At 56.0% G+C, this 18,554-nt stretch overlaps 1 protein-coding gene across 1 annotated transcript; it reads right to left on the minus strand.

Moving 5' to 3' along the window:
• Positions 1 to 309: 309 nt before the first annotated feature.
• AVIL (advillin) lies at positions 310 to 16,790 on the minus strand. Its single transcript, XM_037515088.2, has 19 exons — positions 16,725 to 16,790; positions 15,341 to 15,415; positions 14,519 to 14,715; positions 13,004 to 13,112; positions 12,813 to 12,923; positions 12,350 to 12,552; positions 11,536 to 11,614; positions 11,317 to 11,415; positions 10,573 to 10,726; positions 10,371 to 10,471; positions 9,797 to 9,934; positions 9,535 to 9,693; positions 8,648 to 8,827; positions 6,526 to 6,671; positions 6,240 to 6,384; positions 5,155 to 5,343; positions 3,882 to 3,950; positions 2,877 to 3,002; positions 310 to 489 (listed from the first exon to the last, which is right to left on the minus strand). The coding sequence occupies exons 1-19, from the start codon at positions 16,788 to 16,790 to the stop codon at positions 376 to 378; spliced, it is 2,460 nt and encodes an 819-aa protein (XP_037370985.1). The 3' UTR covers positions 310 to 375.
• Positions 16,791 to 18,554: the final 1,764 nt, after the last annotated feature.

Below are 18,554 nucleotides of genomic sequence, written 5' to 3' on the forward strand. Positions count from 1 at the left end.
AACTTCAGTGACTGTGGGTTAGATAGGTTTTGGAAATACTCATCCTGGAATTTAAGACAAATTTAGGTCCTGGCCCTAGTATTAACTCTTTAAAATTAGTCTTACTGTCCCTTCGTTTTTACTTCTTCAGATTCATGCAATTTTTGCATTTTCTGCTGAGGCTTTAGTTCGAAGGCCATGACATCTAACAGTGGGTACTAACAGTTAAGGTCTGTGACAGTAGGGGGGCGAAGCAGGGAGCGCATGCTGTCATCTGCAGACCCGGTGGGATCTGAATCAAGCTGAATGTTAGGCGGAGACTGGTAAATTCTTTCCCGATCATTGGCACTGTTTGCTCTTTGCTGTGGTTTTACAGTAGGCGTGCGCCGTCTGGCCTTAGAAAAGCCCCCTTTCTTTCTTCATCTGGAGCTGTCTCCAGCCGGGCATGACAGCAAATTGCCCTCTTGTGATGCCAAACACAGAAACAAAGTCCTGTTCAGAGAGGTAATTCTAAGAGAGAAAACGAAGTTTCTGGTTAGAGATAGAGCTGGCAGGCATGGGTGCCAGCAGAGCTGGGGCGAGGGGGCAGGGGGAGGCCCAGCTGGGGAAGAGGAGTAAAGTTTTCGGGTCTGCAATGAGTGTCCACTAGAGCTCCTCAGGCTGTGGGCTCCTGCTGTGAAGAAACTGACCAGATTCGCTGCTCTCATGATACTGGTTTTTTTTTTTGTTTGTTTGTTTGTTTTTTGTTGAGAGAAGATAGTGGGTTATGTTTTATCTATGAATTCTAGAGATTAGATTTTTTTTTTTTTAGGCATTAAGAGTTTGCCTGAATAGAGAATAAATCAAATGATGGTTTTTCTTTATGTTCCTATCTGCCATTTTTACCTAGGTATTTTATTTTTTAAAGATTTATTTATTCACACAAGAACTGGGGTACAGGCTAGAGGTGTTGGAAGGGTGAGAGGATTCATTAGAGACAGTGGGGAGCAGAACGGGCAGATCTACTGAAATACACTGCTGAGGGGAGCAGTGGGGAGACAGGAGAGGTCTGCTGTGCCGGGGATCAAACTCATGCTGCAGTGGCTGCAGACAGCTTCATAGGTTGCATCTTAACCCCTTGCGCCACCAGGGAGGCCCCTATCTAGATATTTTTTTTTTTTTTAATTTTCTAGAGGCATGTCTTTTTTATTTTTTATTTATTTGTTTGTTTTTGTTTGGTTTGTACATGCACTGGGTACAGTCAGAAGCGCGGGAGGTTGAGAGAATTCACCAGAGCCAGAGGGGGGAGCAGAGCAGGCAGAAGGACCGAAGTACACTGCTGAGGGGAGCAGCGGGCGGCAGGAGAGGTCTGCGCGCCATGTGGGACCCTCCTCCGGTGGCCGGGGAGCAGCTGGGGATCGAACCGCTGCGCCGCAGAGGTCGCCGGCAGCTTCGCAACCCAGCGCTCAACCGCTGCGCCACCGGGGAGGCCCCCTATCTAGATATTTTAAATGCAAGAGCAGGGCCTCCCCTGGTGGCACAGCCGTTGAGCGCTGGGTTGCGAGGCTGCCCGCAGCTTCTGCAGCGCCGGTTCGTTCCCCGGCGAGGGTCCCACAAAAAAAAAAAAAAAAAATGCAGGAGCAGGTGGACCTTGTTGTCAGTATCAAATTCTGACATTTATTTAGTGATTATTAATGAGTATTTTCTATCCAAGTAAAATTTCTAAGATAAGCAACCTGTTTTCAAGAAAGTTATAGCTCAGATACTTAAGATTTGACTAGATGAGACAACGTGGAATATCTAGAACCCTTTCCCAAATCCTTCAAGGGGGAAAGAAAGTAATTCATTCAATACGAGCATGATAATTCATTTGATTAGAAGTTAAAGAGTGTCAGGGCCCCCTGGTGGCGCAAGGAGTTAAGCACCGCACTGTGAAGCCGTCTGCAGCCTCTGCAGCAGGAGTTCCATCCCTGGCTGGCCAGGGAGCAACCCACATGGTGAGACAGACCTCTCCTGTCTCGCCCGCTGCTCCCCTCAGCAGTGGATTTCAGTCAGTCTGCCTGTTCTGTTCCCCACTCTGTCTCTGGCGAATCCTCTCACCCCCCGCACCTCTGGCCTGTACCCCAGCTCTTGTTTGCATAAATAAATAAATCTTTGAAAAAAAAGTTAAGGAGTGTCTGCTTCCTGCTAGGACTGGAGAATGTGATAATGAACAGGATAGCAAAGTTCTTGCGCTTAAGGATTTGTCACTAGACGGGGGAGAGAGTGGACAAGTGTAAAGGAACTGGGGGTGGGGGTACAGGGGAGGCCTTCCTGGGGAGGCGACATTGGAGTGGAGACGTAACTAATGAGACGGGGATGACCTGGAGATTTTTTTTTCCGCCAGAAGCAATAGAAGGGTAAAAACAAAGACTGGGATGAGCGTGTGTGAGGAACAGGAGCAGCTGGGCGGCGGGGGGGGGGGGGGGGGGTTGAGGTGGGGGGTTGTGAGGAAGGGGTGATGGCGTGGGTAGCTGAAATCACAGGGGCAGGGGCCAGCTTGGTAGGGCCTTGGAGGCCAGAGTAAGAACTTCAGTTTCTTTTTTAAGTGCAGTGGGAAGCTATTCAGTGTGTTTTAAATAGAGCAACGTCATCAATTTTAAAAGCCCATTGGCTGTTACGTGGAGAACAGACTGTAGGGTGAGTGGCAACCAGTTTGGGGACGACAGCCGTAGTCAGTTGATGGCTGGTTCAGATGAACAGCAGAGAGATGGGCAGGAGTGGACAGAGCCTGGCTGGTGGGTTCATGTGGGAGGTGAGAAAACAGGAGTCAAGAAGGAGCCTTGGGATTCTGGCCCGAGCTGCTAGCTGCCGGACCTCTCCCCAGCCGCAGGCGGGGCGCTTAGGGAAAGCTTCACTCACACCCTGAAGGAACTCACCTCCTTTTTGGCAGGATTCACATCCTCAGGCAGCCCTTCATTCTGACTTTTCAGTAGAACTTCTAGAGGGTAATAATTTGGCTCAGCGTTACTGGAATTCAGGGAGAGGGTTGTGCTCCTCATGTCCTAGGTACGACACGGGTGTAGACAGGAAATGAAAGACATTTCAGGGTTTGTGAAGTTGCAGTTTTGTGTGTACCAGATTTAAATTTTGGCTTATACCACTTCATCCTTTGGGGTCACCTTCTAGAACAGTGGCCCCAAGCCTGGCTGCGTGTCCAAACCAGCTGGGAATCTAAAATACTCGGATTTGGGCCCTTCTTGGGAAGGCTGGCTCAGTAAGTTTGGTGAATCTGTGTCGCCACTGCGGCTTAGATGCCGGGCTTCACTCGCAGTTACATACTCTGTCGTCACTCCTCGGCACTTCCCCCGGGTTTTACCTTCCCAGCCTTTAAATGAATTCCGTTTAAAGACATGCTTTTCTTAAATGCGTTTTAAAGACTGCATGACCAGTAGCTTTGGAAAGTTGAGTTTGTAGAGCACGAAGGAGCGAATTGCCAGATGGTTGGCCCTGGTGCCCACTCCTGGCGGGAAAGCTGTAGGGTCGCAGGCCAGACACTAAGATAGAGGGACTGGCCTGAGCTCCTGACTCCGCTGTTAGAAACTGATAAACAGATCATGAGCGCTGGAAGCTTATTATTTCTGAAAAATACTGCCAGTAAATTTAGGTCCCAGATGGCGTGGGGAGTTCAATAATAAAATTAGTTTTTGTTTGTTTCAATAGCAAGTCTAGACTAGATTGCGGGGCGGGGGGAGAGGGGAGGGCACTTATGGCTCTGAAACTTGCGTTTCTATTGATTAAAACAATCTTTATATCAAAATAGATGGCTGGAGCGGTCCTCCGGGGTCGGGCGGGTTCCCCGGGGTGGCATCTGTGGGGTCACTGCTTCTCTTTGGCGCTGGTTGCCCGAGTGACTTGCTTCCCCCAGAGCCAACCCCACTCACGGCAGTGATTTTCAGGATAGCAGCAGTGTCCCCCAGCTCTTCTTTTAACTGTTCATATGATTTTCCTCCCTGAAAAGAAGAGATGGAAACCACAGAATGAGCTGTTGCTTGTAAGGGAGGCACATCTCAGACATACTTTCCCCTGCGGAATAGCACAGTAGCGGATCAGAGGGCACTTCTGGGATAAGCAAAAATGAAACCCCCCGTTCTGAATCCAGGCAGGGTTGGCAGGCACTAAAACATGACCTGTATGCTTGGCTGCGCCCCCTTAGGCCTCCGTACAAGACAAGACAGAGCAACGGATTAGGGGGCAGAAAAACCCGACTTCTTCCTACTGCTTTGTCTTGACTTTATTTTTTTTTTAAGATTTATTTATTTAGGGCCTCCCCGGTGGCGCAGCGGTTGAGCGCTGGGTTGCGAAGCTGCCCGCAGCCTCTGCGGCGCCAGTTCGATCCCCGCTGCTCCCTGGCCACTGGGGAGGGTCCCACATGGCGCACAGACCTCTCCTGCCGCCCGCTGCGCCCCTCAGCAGTGTACTTCGGTCCTTCTGCCTGCTCTGCTCCCCGCTCTGGCTCTGGTGAATTCTCTCACCCTCCCGCGCTTCTGACTGTACCCAGTGCATATATAAACAAAACAAACAAATAAATTAAATAAATAAATAAATAAAACATGCCTGTATATTAAAAAAAAAAAATTTATTTATACAAGAACTGGGCTACAGGCCAGATGCGCGAGAAGGTGAGAGGATTCACCAGAGACAGAGCAGGGAACAGAACAGGCAGACTGAAGAAATACACGGCTGAGGGGAGCAGCGGGCGAGACAGGAGAGGTCTGCCGCACCATGTGGGACCCTCGCCGGCCGGCTGGAATCGAACCGGCGCTGCAGAGGCTGCGGACAGCTTCATAGCGCAGTGCTCAACCGCCTGCGCCACCAGGGGAGGCCCTTGTCTTGACTTTAGAGAAATAACTGCCCCCAGCTTCCTCATCTACCAACACTTGGACACTGTTGGCCTCAGCTATGCAGCTTGAGAAGGAAACATATACGGCTACATTTTATAAATGCACTTCTGCACACTGCTCATTCCCCAGACAAGCTGTGGATTCTCTCATTGGACTTAGTGAGGAAGAGAAGAAAAGGAGAAGCAGGGTGTGGAGCAGGAGTGGGAGAAATGGGGTGCTGGATTTCCTCAGCCCTTGAGTCAGCACCCCAGGGAGCCCCTCCCACTGCAGCCCTCGGCAGTAAGGACACCTTCCCCGGGCTCTCTGCTCTTACGCTCCAGATGTGAGGATCCCAGGCTAAGAACCAGCCTGTGAAGTTGGGAGGCTCGAACCCTTGCTTAAGGATCAGGATCGGGGTGTCGGTGTCCCGGCCGCTGGGGTGCGTGTGCAGGTACTCCTGGGCCGTCCTGAGGGCGCTCTCCTTCTCTGTGGCGTTGGCCTCAGCCCCGAGCCACAGGAACACCTGTTGTGTGAAGAGTGGCCACTCACCACTGTGCTTGCGCCAGGCACAGGTAGCAAATCCTAGGCGCGACCCTGGCTTCCCTCTCAGCAATTCACAGCTGCCGGAGAACCTTCTCAGCCTCCTTATTCAGCAGAGAAACACTTCCTGAGGATCAGTGGATTTGTGATTTTCATGGCCGGGTGTGTCCCGATCTCTGACTCCGTCTCCAGCCCTGAGCGCCCTCCCTGGACTCCGGCTTTGGCTTCCCCAGCCTGACTTCCTGCGGAATCCCTCCTCCCCTTTGCTGTCACCCAGCACCTCAGATGTAACACCGCCAGAGCACAGCCCAGCGTGCTCACCTCTTGTCCGTGTCTCCACGCTGGGTGACTGTCACCCTTCTAGTCACCCAAGGAGACATCCTAAGGACCCCAAATCCAGTGAGTCGCCAAGACCAGCTGGCGCGGCTCCCGTGTGTTTGTCAAACGTGCCACCGCTGGTTCTGTCCCTGCCTGTTGCCCCTGTGCAGCCGGCCGCGGCCCTTGCTTGAGTGTTAGAGCTGCAGGCTACTCTGGGGTGGAGGGGCCACAAAACCCAGCCTAAACCAGGGGGGTCTTTATCATTTCTTCCGAATTCTCTGGCCATGTCTTTTTATTTATTTTAAAGATCTATTTTTATCTATGTATGCATACAAGAGCTGGGGTGTAGGCCAGAGGTGCGGGGGTGGGGGAGAGAAGTCCCCAGAGACAGTGGGGAGCAGAACAGGCGGATCCACTGAAATCCACTGCTGAGGGGAGCAGCCGGGAGACAGGAGAGGTCTGCCGCGCCATGTGGGTAGCTCCCTGACCTGGGAAGGAACTTAGGCCGTGGCGGTGTTCGCGATGAGCCACCAGGGAGGCCCCCCTCTGGCCATGTCTTACCTGGTCCCAGGTATCCAGGAGCATCACATCACCTGGATTCAGGTCATCTTGGGTGAAGTCTGTGATCTCCGTGACAGTGAACCTGCCAGTCTTATTGGAACATTCGAAGAGACGGGGCTGGACGTCCTGGGTCTCCTGCTGTAGTCTGCAATAGTGTCCATTTAAAAGAAGTGAAATCCTTAAAGGGTCCTATTTTTAAAACTGAAAAGGATCTTAGAGCCTGTGCAGCTCCCAAGCCTGGGAGGCAGGGGGAGCCAGGGGAGGGGCGCCCTGGTCCCATCCGTACCTTTTGTCGTTGGCATAGGGAGTTTTCCCTCCCAGCAGGTCCCAGAACTCGGCTGACTCCTGGCCCTCGGCCACAGTGTCTTCCGTGCCGCCGCAGAGAAGCCCGGCCAGCTCTCTGGCCATGGCCCGCTCATCCCCGCTGGAGCCCTGGGTGGCGGGAGAGCGCACAGCTAGGCGCAGCGCACGCAGGCAGCGGACGTGGGGCAAAGCCGAGGCTAAGACTCCGTGTCACCCAGCCAGCTGCTCAGCCACAGCCTCGCAGGTCCAGGAGACAGAGAGACGGTTCTAGAGCTGGGAAGGGGTTGGGGAGGAACCCTTTCCCCTGCCCCCAGTGGCAAAGTGCAGGTCTAGACTCCAAAACCCACAGCGAATGTTGACGAGAGACACCTTTGCTTCAGTTACGGTTGATTTTTAGCCCCTACTTTTGATTCTTTCTCTTTTTAAGAGAAAAATTTAAATCTACTTTTAAAATTATATGCAGGTGCGACCTCCCTGGTGGTGCAGAGGTTAAAGACACAGCACCTTGAAGGTATCCCCACCACTGTGGCATGAGTTCAATCCCCTGGCCAGGGAGCTACCCACATGGCGCAGCAGACCTCTCCTGTCTCCCCGCTGCTCCCCTCAGCAGTGGATTTCAGTAGATCCGCCTGTTCTGCTCCCCACTCTGTCTCTAGGGAATCTCCCACCCCCCACACCTCTGGCCTGTACCCCATAAATAAATAAATCTTTTTTAAAAATTCTATGCAGGAAAGTTCATCCTTTTTGGCATACAGTCTTATGAGTCTGGATAAACACACAAAATCTTGTTACCGCCGAAGTGGATGAACAGAACAGTTGCATCGCCCCTGCAAAAAACCCCTCAGGCTATCGCTTTGTAGCGAAACCTTCCCCTGTCTTTAACCTCTGGCGACCACTAATCTATTTGTCACCACTGTACTTTTGCCTTTTCCAGAATGTCTTAAGAACACCAAGTGGGCTTGGAGTCTGGCTTCTTTCACTTAGCTCATGTATTTGCGATTCATCCAGGTTGTGAGTATCAATAGCTTGTTTCTTTGTGTTGCTAGATAGTACCCCTTGCGCAGGTGGCCTCTGTTTTCTCCACTTTCCAGTTGAGTTGCTTCTGGATTTGATGAGTGTGTAAAGGTACTACGCGATACACTGGTGCATGGGTTTTTGTGTAAAGAGAGTCTTTTTATCACCTGGGTAAATACCCAGGAGTAAGATGGCTGGGTCATACGGTAAATTATATTTTGTAAGAAATTGTCCAATTATTTTCCAAAGGCTGTGCGACTTAACATCCCGTTCAACAATGTTTGAGTTCTTATAGCTCTGCATCCTCGTCTACACTTAATATTGGTAAATTTTTTTTAAAATTTATTTTAATTTACCTATGCATACAAGAGCTGGGGTGCAGGCCAGAGGTGTGGGGGGTGAGAGGATCCACCAGAGACACAGTGGGGAACAGAACAGGCAGCTCTACTGAAATCCACTGCTGAGGGGGAGCAGCGGGGAGACAGGAGAGGTCTGCTGCACCATGTGGGTAGCTCCCTGGTGGGGGGTGGCACTCTGCTGCAGCGGCTGCGGATTGCTTCCTAGTGCTGAGACTTTAACCCTGTGCCAGCAGGGGGGCCCAGTCAGTATTGGTTAGTTTTTAAAAGCCAGGCTAACAGGTGTATGGCGGCATCTCATGCAAGTTTTCATTTGCATCTCCCAGTGACTGATGATGATGTACATCTTTCCCTGTTCAATTCTCTTCTGTAAATTAATTTTATGCTTTTTAATGCAGTTGTAATCTGAATGGATAAAAATCACATTTTTAGTGTTTTTTTGTTCAGTGTTAGCTACAACCCGCCCAACTGCTGTGGAAGGATGAGGGGCGCTTTCTGCCTCCGTCTGCTCAGAGTCTAGGGAGTGTCTCCTGGGTGTGAGCGGAGCGGCCGGCAGGTTTCTCACCGGAGGCCTGGCTGAGAAATATGGGCAGTGCCTTTGCAGGGCCTTTAGGCAAAAGTTCCTCTTTCTGAAGACCGCTCCAGCCCGCCTTTAGTCCCTTTCTGGCCCTGACAGAAGGGCAGGTGCCGCGTTGGGTGCCAAGGGGCTGGGTGACCCCTGGGCCGCCGCCCTACCTTGCCGTACCACAGGTAGTGCTCTGCCTGGGTCTGCAGCAGGAAGACATCGTTGGAGTTCAGGGAGGAGGCCAAGGCCGGGACCTCTACCGCTTTGGTGTTCGAGCTGTCGTTTCCTTGAATCTGGAAGAGCCTTACCGGAGGGGCAGGCTCGGCACCTCCCTTCCTGGAAGTCCCACCCTAGAGAGAAGGAGAAAAGCTGTCTGGGCCTGAGGTGTAGCACATGAGCAGAGCCCTGGGCTCGCCGTGGGGAGAACACCATGTGTTTGACACCGTTTTTGCCCTGGAGACTTGCAGGCGCGGGAGAGGTCAGGGAAGGCTGGAGCTGCAGCCCTGACGACAGTAGCTTTTACTCTGAGGTCTGTACTGCATGGTCTGTGGCTGGGACCTCAACGACATCATTTCACTGATCTCCACAATAACTCCTCAGAGAAGGCAGTACGAGCCCCGCGCGCAGATGGGGAAATAGAGGCTTGGAAACCTGGCTGACCAACGACAAGACTCGAGCTTGGCCTTAGGCTGTGCGATAATACGCACGCAGCGTTACACGTTCCCGCTAGGACTTCAACCAGGGATTCGTGGAAAAATTAGAGGGGCCCATTTTGGGGTAGGGTTGTGGGGCATGGTGTGGCACACTGGGGTCTAGTGAGGACCCACTGGGCGTCGCGTGGGGCGCGGAGGTAGGGAGCAGAAGGTACAGCACCTGCACATCAAGTAGGCCGTGGCTTGGACTTGAGCCCCTCTCGGCAGCGGGTTTCCTGTGCGTGGCAGAGGGATGAGCCCCCTCCTGTCTTCATCTCATGCCCTGCTCCTCGCCTTCTTTCCCCTGTGGTGTCAGCTCTGAGCATGCCTATCACGGTGCCGTTTTACCTCCTGGGGGTTCTCACCTCAAAGATAACCAGCTTCCCTTTGAAGATAGCCATGAAGTGGCGTGGCTCCTTCCCCATGGCTACCCGGACCTGCATGGGGGCCCCGTCGAACTGCCGGTCCACCTCCACGGCCTGGTACGCCGAGGCTGCCAGCTCATCCTGTGAGGCGTGGCGGCCCTGCGGGGGCGAGAGCGGGAGTGAGGCCCCGGCTGCCTGCTGCCCCAGCTCAGAGGCCAGAGGACGCATCAGGACCCGAAGCTGGGAGCCGGCCCCAGGCTACCTGCCAGATGTACAGGATGTAATGTGGCTTCCCGTTCATCTCGTACGTGTAGAGGATCAAATAGCAGTCTCCCCCGTAAAAGAAGCCGTGCCACTGCTGGTCCACGGGGACCAGCTCCAGGTTCTCAACCCTCCAGACCTGGGCAAAGGAGGAGACACGCTGCTCCTATCTGAGGAGACAGCAGCATGCGGGCGGGGCCCAGCCGAGGGAGAACGCGGGGTAAGGCACGAAGGGCCACTTAAAGTGCTGCCTCCCCCTCTGGGTCTCTGCCAGTGGTGAGGGCTCATCACGTTTGCATGATTTGAATCTGGAGAACTGGATCGTCCCTGGCCAGGTCCGTCCCCATCATGGGGCAGAGATGATTTGAATAGACCTGCAGGTGAGTGGTTGGCAGCGGCTGGGGCGTCTGCCTCTCACTTCCTTGCAGAGTTGTAGGGAAACTGCAGACTTGGATCCCTCTCAGCAAATACTCTGCCAGAGGCGAGCATGAACACGACGCAGACAGACTCACCGCCTCCTCGACAGCGGAACAGCCGGCAGGCCCAGGGCTGCCTGCCCTGAACCATCGGCTCACCTGCACCTCTCCGCTGCCGTCGTCCACCATCCCTTCCCGGGCAGACACCTCCGGCTTGCTGTGCAGCTGAGTCACGTCAAATTTATCCTGGAAAACTTTAGCTGCAGAGAAGGGGTTGGCTGAAGCCAAGTGGGGGAAGCATCTGTGCCTGCCTTTCTAGAGAGTTCTAGCTGAGGGAAGACCTAGTGGGGGGCAACCTCACCGATTTTACCAACGTTGAACGTCTTCCCAAGGCCCGTGGTCTGGTCCTTCACAGTCCACTTCTGGAACAGCTGCTTGAACATGGCCGACTCGGCGCCGTCGCTGACGGCCTCCACGTTGGTGCTTCTCGGGTAACCCTTTATCTGGATGAAGTTCTGCGGACATCCCCCGCCCCCCGACGAAAGGCAGGTTCATCAGGGGCTGCCCTGAGTTCTCTGGCTGATGATCTCCCCCTTTGGAGTCAGAGCCAAATCTAACCGCCACGGGACCGAGTCGCCCGCCTCAAGGAAGGGCTGGCTGGCATCTCTTCTTTGGCTCGTTATGATAATTGCTAATTTTTTTTTTTGCAAGGGCCTCTGTATTCTTTCAATACTCATACACTGACTGAATCCCGGTCATTCGCTCGCTTCTTGCTTTGAAAGTACATCTTCCTGGTTTATCTGTGCAAAGTGTAAGCTCCGGGCGAACAGAGCCAGTGACCTTGCTACGTGACGCCCCCTTCACAGCCACCTTCTACGCGCAGGTGTGTGCACCACGCGGCACTGCGGGTGCTGCAGGGGTCATTAATCCTCACAGCAACCACAAGAGATGGATCCTAAGCCTGGATTTGAAGCCCCGAGTGTCTGTCTTGGAGACTCATGCATCTGCGAGGCGAACGCTCAAGTGCTTGGGGTTATCTTTCTCTAAACACCCCCAAGGGCTGCTGGCGGCGTTTGGGGCAACATCACACATCTGTTGCTCCTACCAGGGCTTTCGACATGGCGGACTGTTTCTCGAGTTTCGTGGCTCCTCTTCCTTTCCACACGTAGATCTTGGTCCCACTCTGGTCCAGGATGTAGCAGTCCTGAAGCAGGTGGGGAGCAAGGAGGTTATGGCTGCTCCAGACCTGAGGAAGGCTGCCCCCCGGGTCTGCCTCGAGGCCAGGTCTGGCCACCCCAAGCAAGTCCAGCCGGGTTCTACTTACATCGTGATTCAGCAAGTCCTGGACCAGTGGCCTCGTCGCCACCTCCGTGACCGTCAGCTGCCCGCCCGAGTCCGAGACGCTGGAGAAGGGGAGACATGAGGCTGTGCTTCTCTTCGGCAAAGCATCTTGTAGCCATTGGCTTTTTCCTGGCTTTGTTTTGGGATGGAGTTTCTGGCTAGTTTGACTTCTTAACACAGTCATGGCTTGACTGCGATGGGAATAGTGGACTCTGTTCTTTAGAAGACACCTAAGTTCTTCTCTCTTCTGGTCATTACCCCCTCCACGTTTCTTTTTGTTTGTTTGTTTTAAAGATTTATTTATTTATGCATAGAAAAACTGGGTGTAGGCTAGAGGTGTGGGGGGTGAGAGGATTCCCCAGAGACAGAGTGGGGAACAGAACAGGCGGAGCCACTGAAATCTACTGCTGAGGGGAGCAGCAGGCGAGACGGGAGAGGTCTGCTGTGCCATGTGGGTAGCTCCCTGGCTGGGGATCGAACTCATGCTGCAGAGGCTGCGGATAGCTTCATAGTGCTGCATCTTAACTCCCTGTGCCACCAGGGAGGCTCCCCCACCATGTTTCTGTGCATTATAGACCCAAGTGAAGGAAGTTGCCCCAAGAGAACAGGAATAGTTGTTCACAAGAACAGTGGGTAACACACCAAGTTCCTTCTGGAAGCTGCATTTGCAAAGGGCTAAAAGCAAGCCAGGTGCCAGGCGTGGCACCCAAACAAGGAACCAAACAGAGGTGCCTGGATTTTTAGGGGGTGGCCCTCCTACCCCAACTTCTAGCCAGCAGTGGGCTTTCGCTACTCACTGGTACAGCATAGTATTGGATTTCTGCTGCTGGTCTATGATCTCGTCGGGTACCGCGCCCTTGAGGATGGAGCGTCGGCCCAGGGTGTCCTGCAGGACCTTCATCAGCTCTGGGCTCGCGGCCTCCCTGTCCCCCTCGACCACGCCGATCTCAGCGCGGCCCCCGCGCTCCCTGTCCCGGATGTCCTTTGCTAGAAGCATAGCCTGTCAAGAAGCCCAAGCAGCCCCTGGTGCATCTGGGCCCGCCTCTGCCTGAACGCGGGAGCAGCATCCTAGACCCAGGGCGCAGGCTGCGTCTGGGGCAAGTCAGGGATTCTGTCCTCGGCCAGTCCTTAAAGCAGATTTTACTCAAGGCGGGGTGCAGCTTGATCTTGGGGAAGCCCCATGAGGAAGCAGAAGGGAAAGCCCCTGGGACCGCCGCCCCGGGACAGGCTGAGGGAGGAAGGGCGGAGGTGGGGTCTCACCTTGAGCCGCTCCCCGCTGTTGCTCTCCGGGCCGTTCCACTGAACGATGACTTTCCCCAGGTCCAGCAGGAAGACGTCACCTCGGTTAAAGCTGTCCCAGCTCACATCCACCTGCGGTGAGAGGCGGGTGTTGTCCTGGAAGGATTCCCAGGTGCCAGGTGGCGGCCCTGGGCAGAAGGAGCAGGACCCACCTCTGTGGCGCTGACGTTTCTCTTCCCCCTCACATGCAGCAGGCGCTTCACGTCGTAGGTGTTGGTCTCCACATGCTTCATCCCTGAGGCCACACCCCCTTTCTTGTAGCTGAGGGAACACCCATTCCGTTATTTTTTTTTTTTTTAAGATTTATTTATGCACACAAGAGCTGGGGTACAGGCCAGAGATGTGGGGGTGAGAGGATTCACCAGAGACAGAGCGGGGAGCAGAACATGCAGACTGACCAAAATGCACAGCTGAGGGGAGCAGCTGGTGAGACAGGAGAGGTCTGCTGCGCTATGTGGGTTGCTCCCTGGATGGCTGGGAATCGAACTTGTGCTGCAGAGGCTGCAGACTGCTTCATAGTGCTGTGCTTAACCCCTTGCGCCACCAGGGAGGTCCCCATTCCATTATTTTTAAGATTATTTATAGATACAAGAACTGGGGTACAGGCCAGAGATGTGGAGGGTGAGGGGATTCACCAGAGACAGAGTGGGGAACAGAACAGGCAGACTGACAAGATACACTGCTGAGGGGAGCAGCGGGGAGACAGGAGAGGTCTGCTGTGCCGTGTGGGTAGCTCCCTGGCTGGGGATCGAACTCATGCCTCAGTGGCTGGTGATAGCTTCACAGTGCTGAGACTAGCCCCTTGTGCCACCAGGAGGCCGCCCATTCTGTTATTTATGGAGCACTGTCTGTGTGCAGGGCACTGGCAGACAGTCATGAGTTCCACAGATGCCGCCTCTGCGGGGTGGGTGATGCAGGGGAGAAGCAAGGTCAATCAGGTGGTGGTAACCGCTGCCACACACATGGGCTCCGGCACTGAGTCCGGGGGGGGGGGCCCTTCTCGGAGGAGTAACATCGAGCTGAGATACTCCCAGGACCCAACAGCCAGGTGACTGGTGCTCCAGACGGAGGGAGCGTCAGGGAGCAAGTCCCTGCGGAATTTGTTTTCTCCCAGGAACCATCTGAATGTCAGTGTGTGACAGGAACGGGGTGTAGCGAAGCCGGCAGCTGCGGGGACCTCACAGCCTTAAGACCAGGCCACTGGCGCGGCCCTCCTACCCCCGCCCCCCACCCCAGCCCGCCTCCACCCCAGGCATCTGCACAGGAAGGGCAGGCGGGAGGCCACCCTGGAGCACAGGAACTGCCTGTGGGCTACCTGGTGCCTCCGTCTGGGGGCGGCCGGCCCCCAGGAAGCTGCCTTGGGTCAGAAATCCCGAGCTCCCTGGGATTCCTGTTTTCACTCTCCAGGGCAGAGTTTGCAGTTCAGCGCCTCGGCGCACGCGACACCATCAGCACCAGCCTTGTCAGGCCCTGTCTTTCGCCGCAGTGGCCGTCGACCTCTCTTCAGAATGCTCGTCCCACCCCGCCGCACCCCTCGCTGCCCATCCTGTGCTGCCCTGCCCGGCGGGAGTGGCGGCTGCTTCCATTAGCATTTCCCTGAGCGCTTCTCCGCCGTCTGGGCTTTCCCTTACGCCGCCGTTTCTGTCCCTGCTCCGCGAACTACTCACACGATGCCCTGCTTGAAGTAGCCCCGGAAGGTGTCAGACTCGTAGTACTGGACCTCGCGGTGCTGCACAGGGCCGCCCCCCAGGTAGTCGTCCAGCTGCGCGGTGTAGACGGCGGCGCAGCCCTGCTCGTCCTGGGAGGAGTCCTGCCCGATCCAGAAGTGGATGTCCTGGGAGAGGCGGCTGCCGGCTCTGCGGGTCTGGGCGGGAGCCAGAGGGACGGTTGGGTGGGGCAGCTGCCGCCTCTGCAGCCGCTGCCCACCCCCGGGACCCCGTGCAGGGGCTCCTGTCCTCCAGGGTCCGCCTGCTGCGCGCCGTGCAGCCCGCTCGCTGGCTCCAGCCGCCCAAATCCTCCCCACATTCGGGGGAAGCTAAGAGCTTGCTGTTCTCAAAATAAATGGAGGCCCATGGGGAACTTCTCCAAGCTGGAGCGCAGACACTTACCTTGTGCCTCCCTGCGCCGCCCTGCACTCGGGCCGGCCGGCGCTGACCCGGCCACCTGCGTGTCCTCGACTAGAACGAGCACTCGGAGGCCGAGGCGGCCTCGTAGGGATCTGGCCTCTCCTATGCCTCTTTAATCTGGGGCCGGCCCCTCGGGAGAGAAGCGCTGTGGCCAGTGACCCCACCAGGCTCTGAAGGAGGCCCTGCCTCGGATGCAAAATTTAAAACCCCAACGGTCTTTGATACTCAGACCGAGGCTTGCTCTGCACAGCACGGACCCGGACCCGGGGTCCAGACGGAGGACAGTGGCCTGATTAGCATCACCAGGAACCTCTCAATGAAACCCAGGGACCGGCTGCCCAGGGAAAGGGTGTGGGTGCTCACCGAGAGGATGACGTAGCAGTCCCCCTCGTAGAAGTTGCCGTGGGCACTCAGGGGCACCAGTGCCAGCTCCATTTTCTGGAAGGACAAGGGGTGTGTACGGCCGCATCCTCTCCTGCCCCATCCTCATCCCCAAACTCCTGCTCCTCCCCATCATTTGGCAGGTGGCAGAGGGGAGGCAGGGGAGGTGTCCCCACCGGTCTTACGGGGCGTGGCAGCCAGTCGTAGGGTTAACGGGACAACCCCTCTGGCTTCCGCTGAGCTCTGCCGGCACAGCCCCAAGGTCTGCATCTGGGTGCCTATCCTCACCCCCTCCTTCTCCCCTTTGTCTGTTTGTTCTTGCTACACTGTAAGGAGCCCTGCGAAGCCCTTCAGCCATTTGCGGGGGCAGCTGGAGATCAACTACCAAGCAGAGCCTGCCTCTGAGCGGCTGCGCCAGGGCCTCCCCGCTCTGCCCTGGCCAAGGTCTGAGTCAGCATCTGGGAATCCTGTGGGAGCCATGGGAGATGGGCACCAGCAGCGTGAGGGCTCCGTGCCAGAGTCCTTGGAGTCTAGGTGAGGGCCTTGATTTGTCACCCGCATCTCTGACTTGTCCTCAGAGGCCGTTCACTTGCCCACAGGCGGGGATTCTCATCCCTGAGTCCAAGTGCAGTTGACCGCGGTCATGCCAAGTGCATTCTGGGGATGATGTGTTAAGGGTAAAAACGTCCCACAGTTTTTGTAACCCTTTTAGGACCCACTAAATAAACTGGGGGCCTTAAAACAATGAAACGATCTGAGTGATGTGATGGAGGTGCGACTCCCTGTCCAGCGGAGGAGTGAGGTGCGGCATCTCGGGGGGTTATGTAGCACCCACACTGGGCTCAGAGCCGGGGGGATGCCAGGAGAGGAGCCTCACATCACCTCTGCAGGTAGAGCTGCCCGAGTCCCTGGAGTGCGGGGCCAGCCAGCCCCAAGCCCAGGAGAAGGCCCTGGTCTGTGCAGCAACCCCAGCCCCCCCTGCTGCTTTGCAGGAACCAGGGTGCCGGGGGAAGACAGGCTCTGTTTTTTTGGCAGAAGCAACCCAAAGTCTCCTGGGTGGCCCAGGCCCCACCCATCCCTGCAGGGCGTTTACTGGAAGCGCAGTCTCTGAGCAGATGGCTGAATAAAGGGCAAGCTTATTTTTGCTTGGAGCTCTGCTCTCCAGGGCAGGGTATTTCCTCCACCTGCCACCACCTGCCACCACCTGCTGTGAGCACGGGGGCGGGGAGGGTCACGGAGAGGAAGCCTGGGCACGGCCTCTCACTGTGCAGGAAGGCAGGTGACTAGGGGGCCTCCAGCAGGCCTGGGGGGCCAGAGTGCACCTCAGGTCCAGAGGTGAGGAGGGAGCTGCCTGGGCCCAGCTCACCTCTATTCTCCAGGTGATGATCCCAGGGTCGTGGCCCACAGCCCCGAAGGCGCTGCTCAGAGACATGGTCCTCCTGGACGGAAACATGCGGAGCCAGGGGAGATGACGCCTCCCGCCCGCCTCTCCCCAGTCACTCCCCAGCCTCGTCAGCCTCCCGCCGCGCCCTGTGGCGCCCCCACCCTGGTTCTCAGCAGCGGCGGAGACCGCGGTGAATCCGTCCAAGTGCAGGCTGGAAGCCGCGGGCCCCTGCCGGCCGTGCTGCTTCCCACGCGCCCTTCCCTCGCTGAGTTTGGTCACAGCCCGACTGTTTGCAGAAGGGTGATGCCCTGTGAGCCGTGCTGATCCGCTTTGTTATTTAAGCCTCATGGGCTGGTTCATCTGGCACCATAGGGAAGTCAAGCTTCGGAGGTTAAATAATTGGCCCAAGGTCACACCCTAGAACAAACTCCATCTCGCATCCTCATCCTGTGCCTGTAACCATTCGGTGTCTGCGGCCTTCCTAGTCTTGCCTGAAGTCAGCGGCTGGTGGGGAGAGCGGCCGTGTCGGGACGCGTCAGTTCAAAGTGGGTGCCTTCGCTCGCGCTCACTGCCTCCAGCTCTGCCCACGCCCACGTCCGGCCCGTCCTCTTGGACTTCTCTTTGGATTTTTACATGCCAGAATTTTTAAGCTACCCTAAATCTCAAAGAGCCCTTCCCGCTGTGGTCATGTGACTAACAGATTCCCTGGGCCTCACCAAAAAAAGGAAAAGTGGGGTGTCTGCGCTGGGTCTGGGGTGCAGAGCTCGTGGTGCCAGCAGGGGAGGGCGGGCGTGTCCTCGCTGACCTGTGGGCGGCCCCCGAGGGCCCGCGATGCCTAGGCTGCCCACAGGTAGGGTGGGGAGAGGGACGAAGGGGCCCTGAGAAGTGAGGGTGGTGTCCTGTGTGTCCAAGGGGCCTGGGGTTCTCAAGACACCCCACACGGCCATGGACACACAGGGGCTTCATCTTGGGACGCCTGCCTGGGGCTTGCTGTCGAGAAACTTGCAATCTGACAATCCCCATCACTGGGGAATGTGCCTGAGAGGCAAAGGGTGGACTTGATGGGTTTAGGGAGCATAAAAAGCCCCCCGGAGAGGAGCGGGGTGCGTAGTAGCTACCGGAGGCGCAGTGTGCCCGCGGAGAGGCCGTTCTTTCCCTGAGCCGTGGTGGATGCAGCCAGATCTGGAGACGACGTGCCGCTGTCTAGTATGGACAGCGGCAACAACCCAGCAACCAGGCTCCCTGTCTCCTGACAGCGGGCCAGAGCAGCGCCCGAGGCCGAGCAGCCCCGGCTCTTAATTTGATAACTTGCGTGGCCCCACCCTGTGCTGCTCGCTCAGAATTGCCAGGAAATATTTGTTTAGGTTTTCTTCAGACCCTGAACTTCAGCCACGGAAGGCAAATGCTGTGGCCCAACGAGGGGAAGGGGACCTGGCGGTGAGTTCATTAGTGGGAGGCAGAGCTGTCAAGCTGGTGAAGGGCCACACCGTGGGGCACGAATGACTGTGGGTGTCAGACGCCAGAGGCAGCGACTGGGCTATGGGGAAGGAGCTCCCCGGGCAGGGTCCCCGAGTGCAGGAGAGGATTTGCTCCGAGAAGGGGCTTCTCCTGCACTGACCCCTCAGGAAACTGGCTTACACCTGTGACCTCAAGTCCCCCAAAGCTCCGTCTCCTCTCCCTCCGAAGTCCGCACTTAATATTTGGCTTGTTTTGAGGCGACCGCGGAGCCCCCTGGGGTGGAGCAGGGTTTGGAAATCCCAGCTAAAGAACTGGTATCCCTTAATCCCCAGAATGGACCCCACACAGAGGAGG

Source organism: Talpa occidentalis, unplaced genomic scaffold, assembly GCF_014898055.3.
Source record: "Talpa occidentalis isolate TD23 unplaced genomic scaffold, MPIMG_talOcc4v2.1 talOcc4.16, whole genome shotgun sequence".
Lineage (NCBI taxonomy): Eukaryota > Metazoa > Chordata > Mammalia > Eulipotyphla > Talpidae > Talpa > Talpa occidentalis.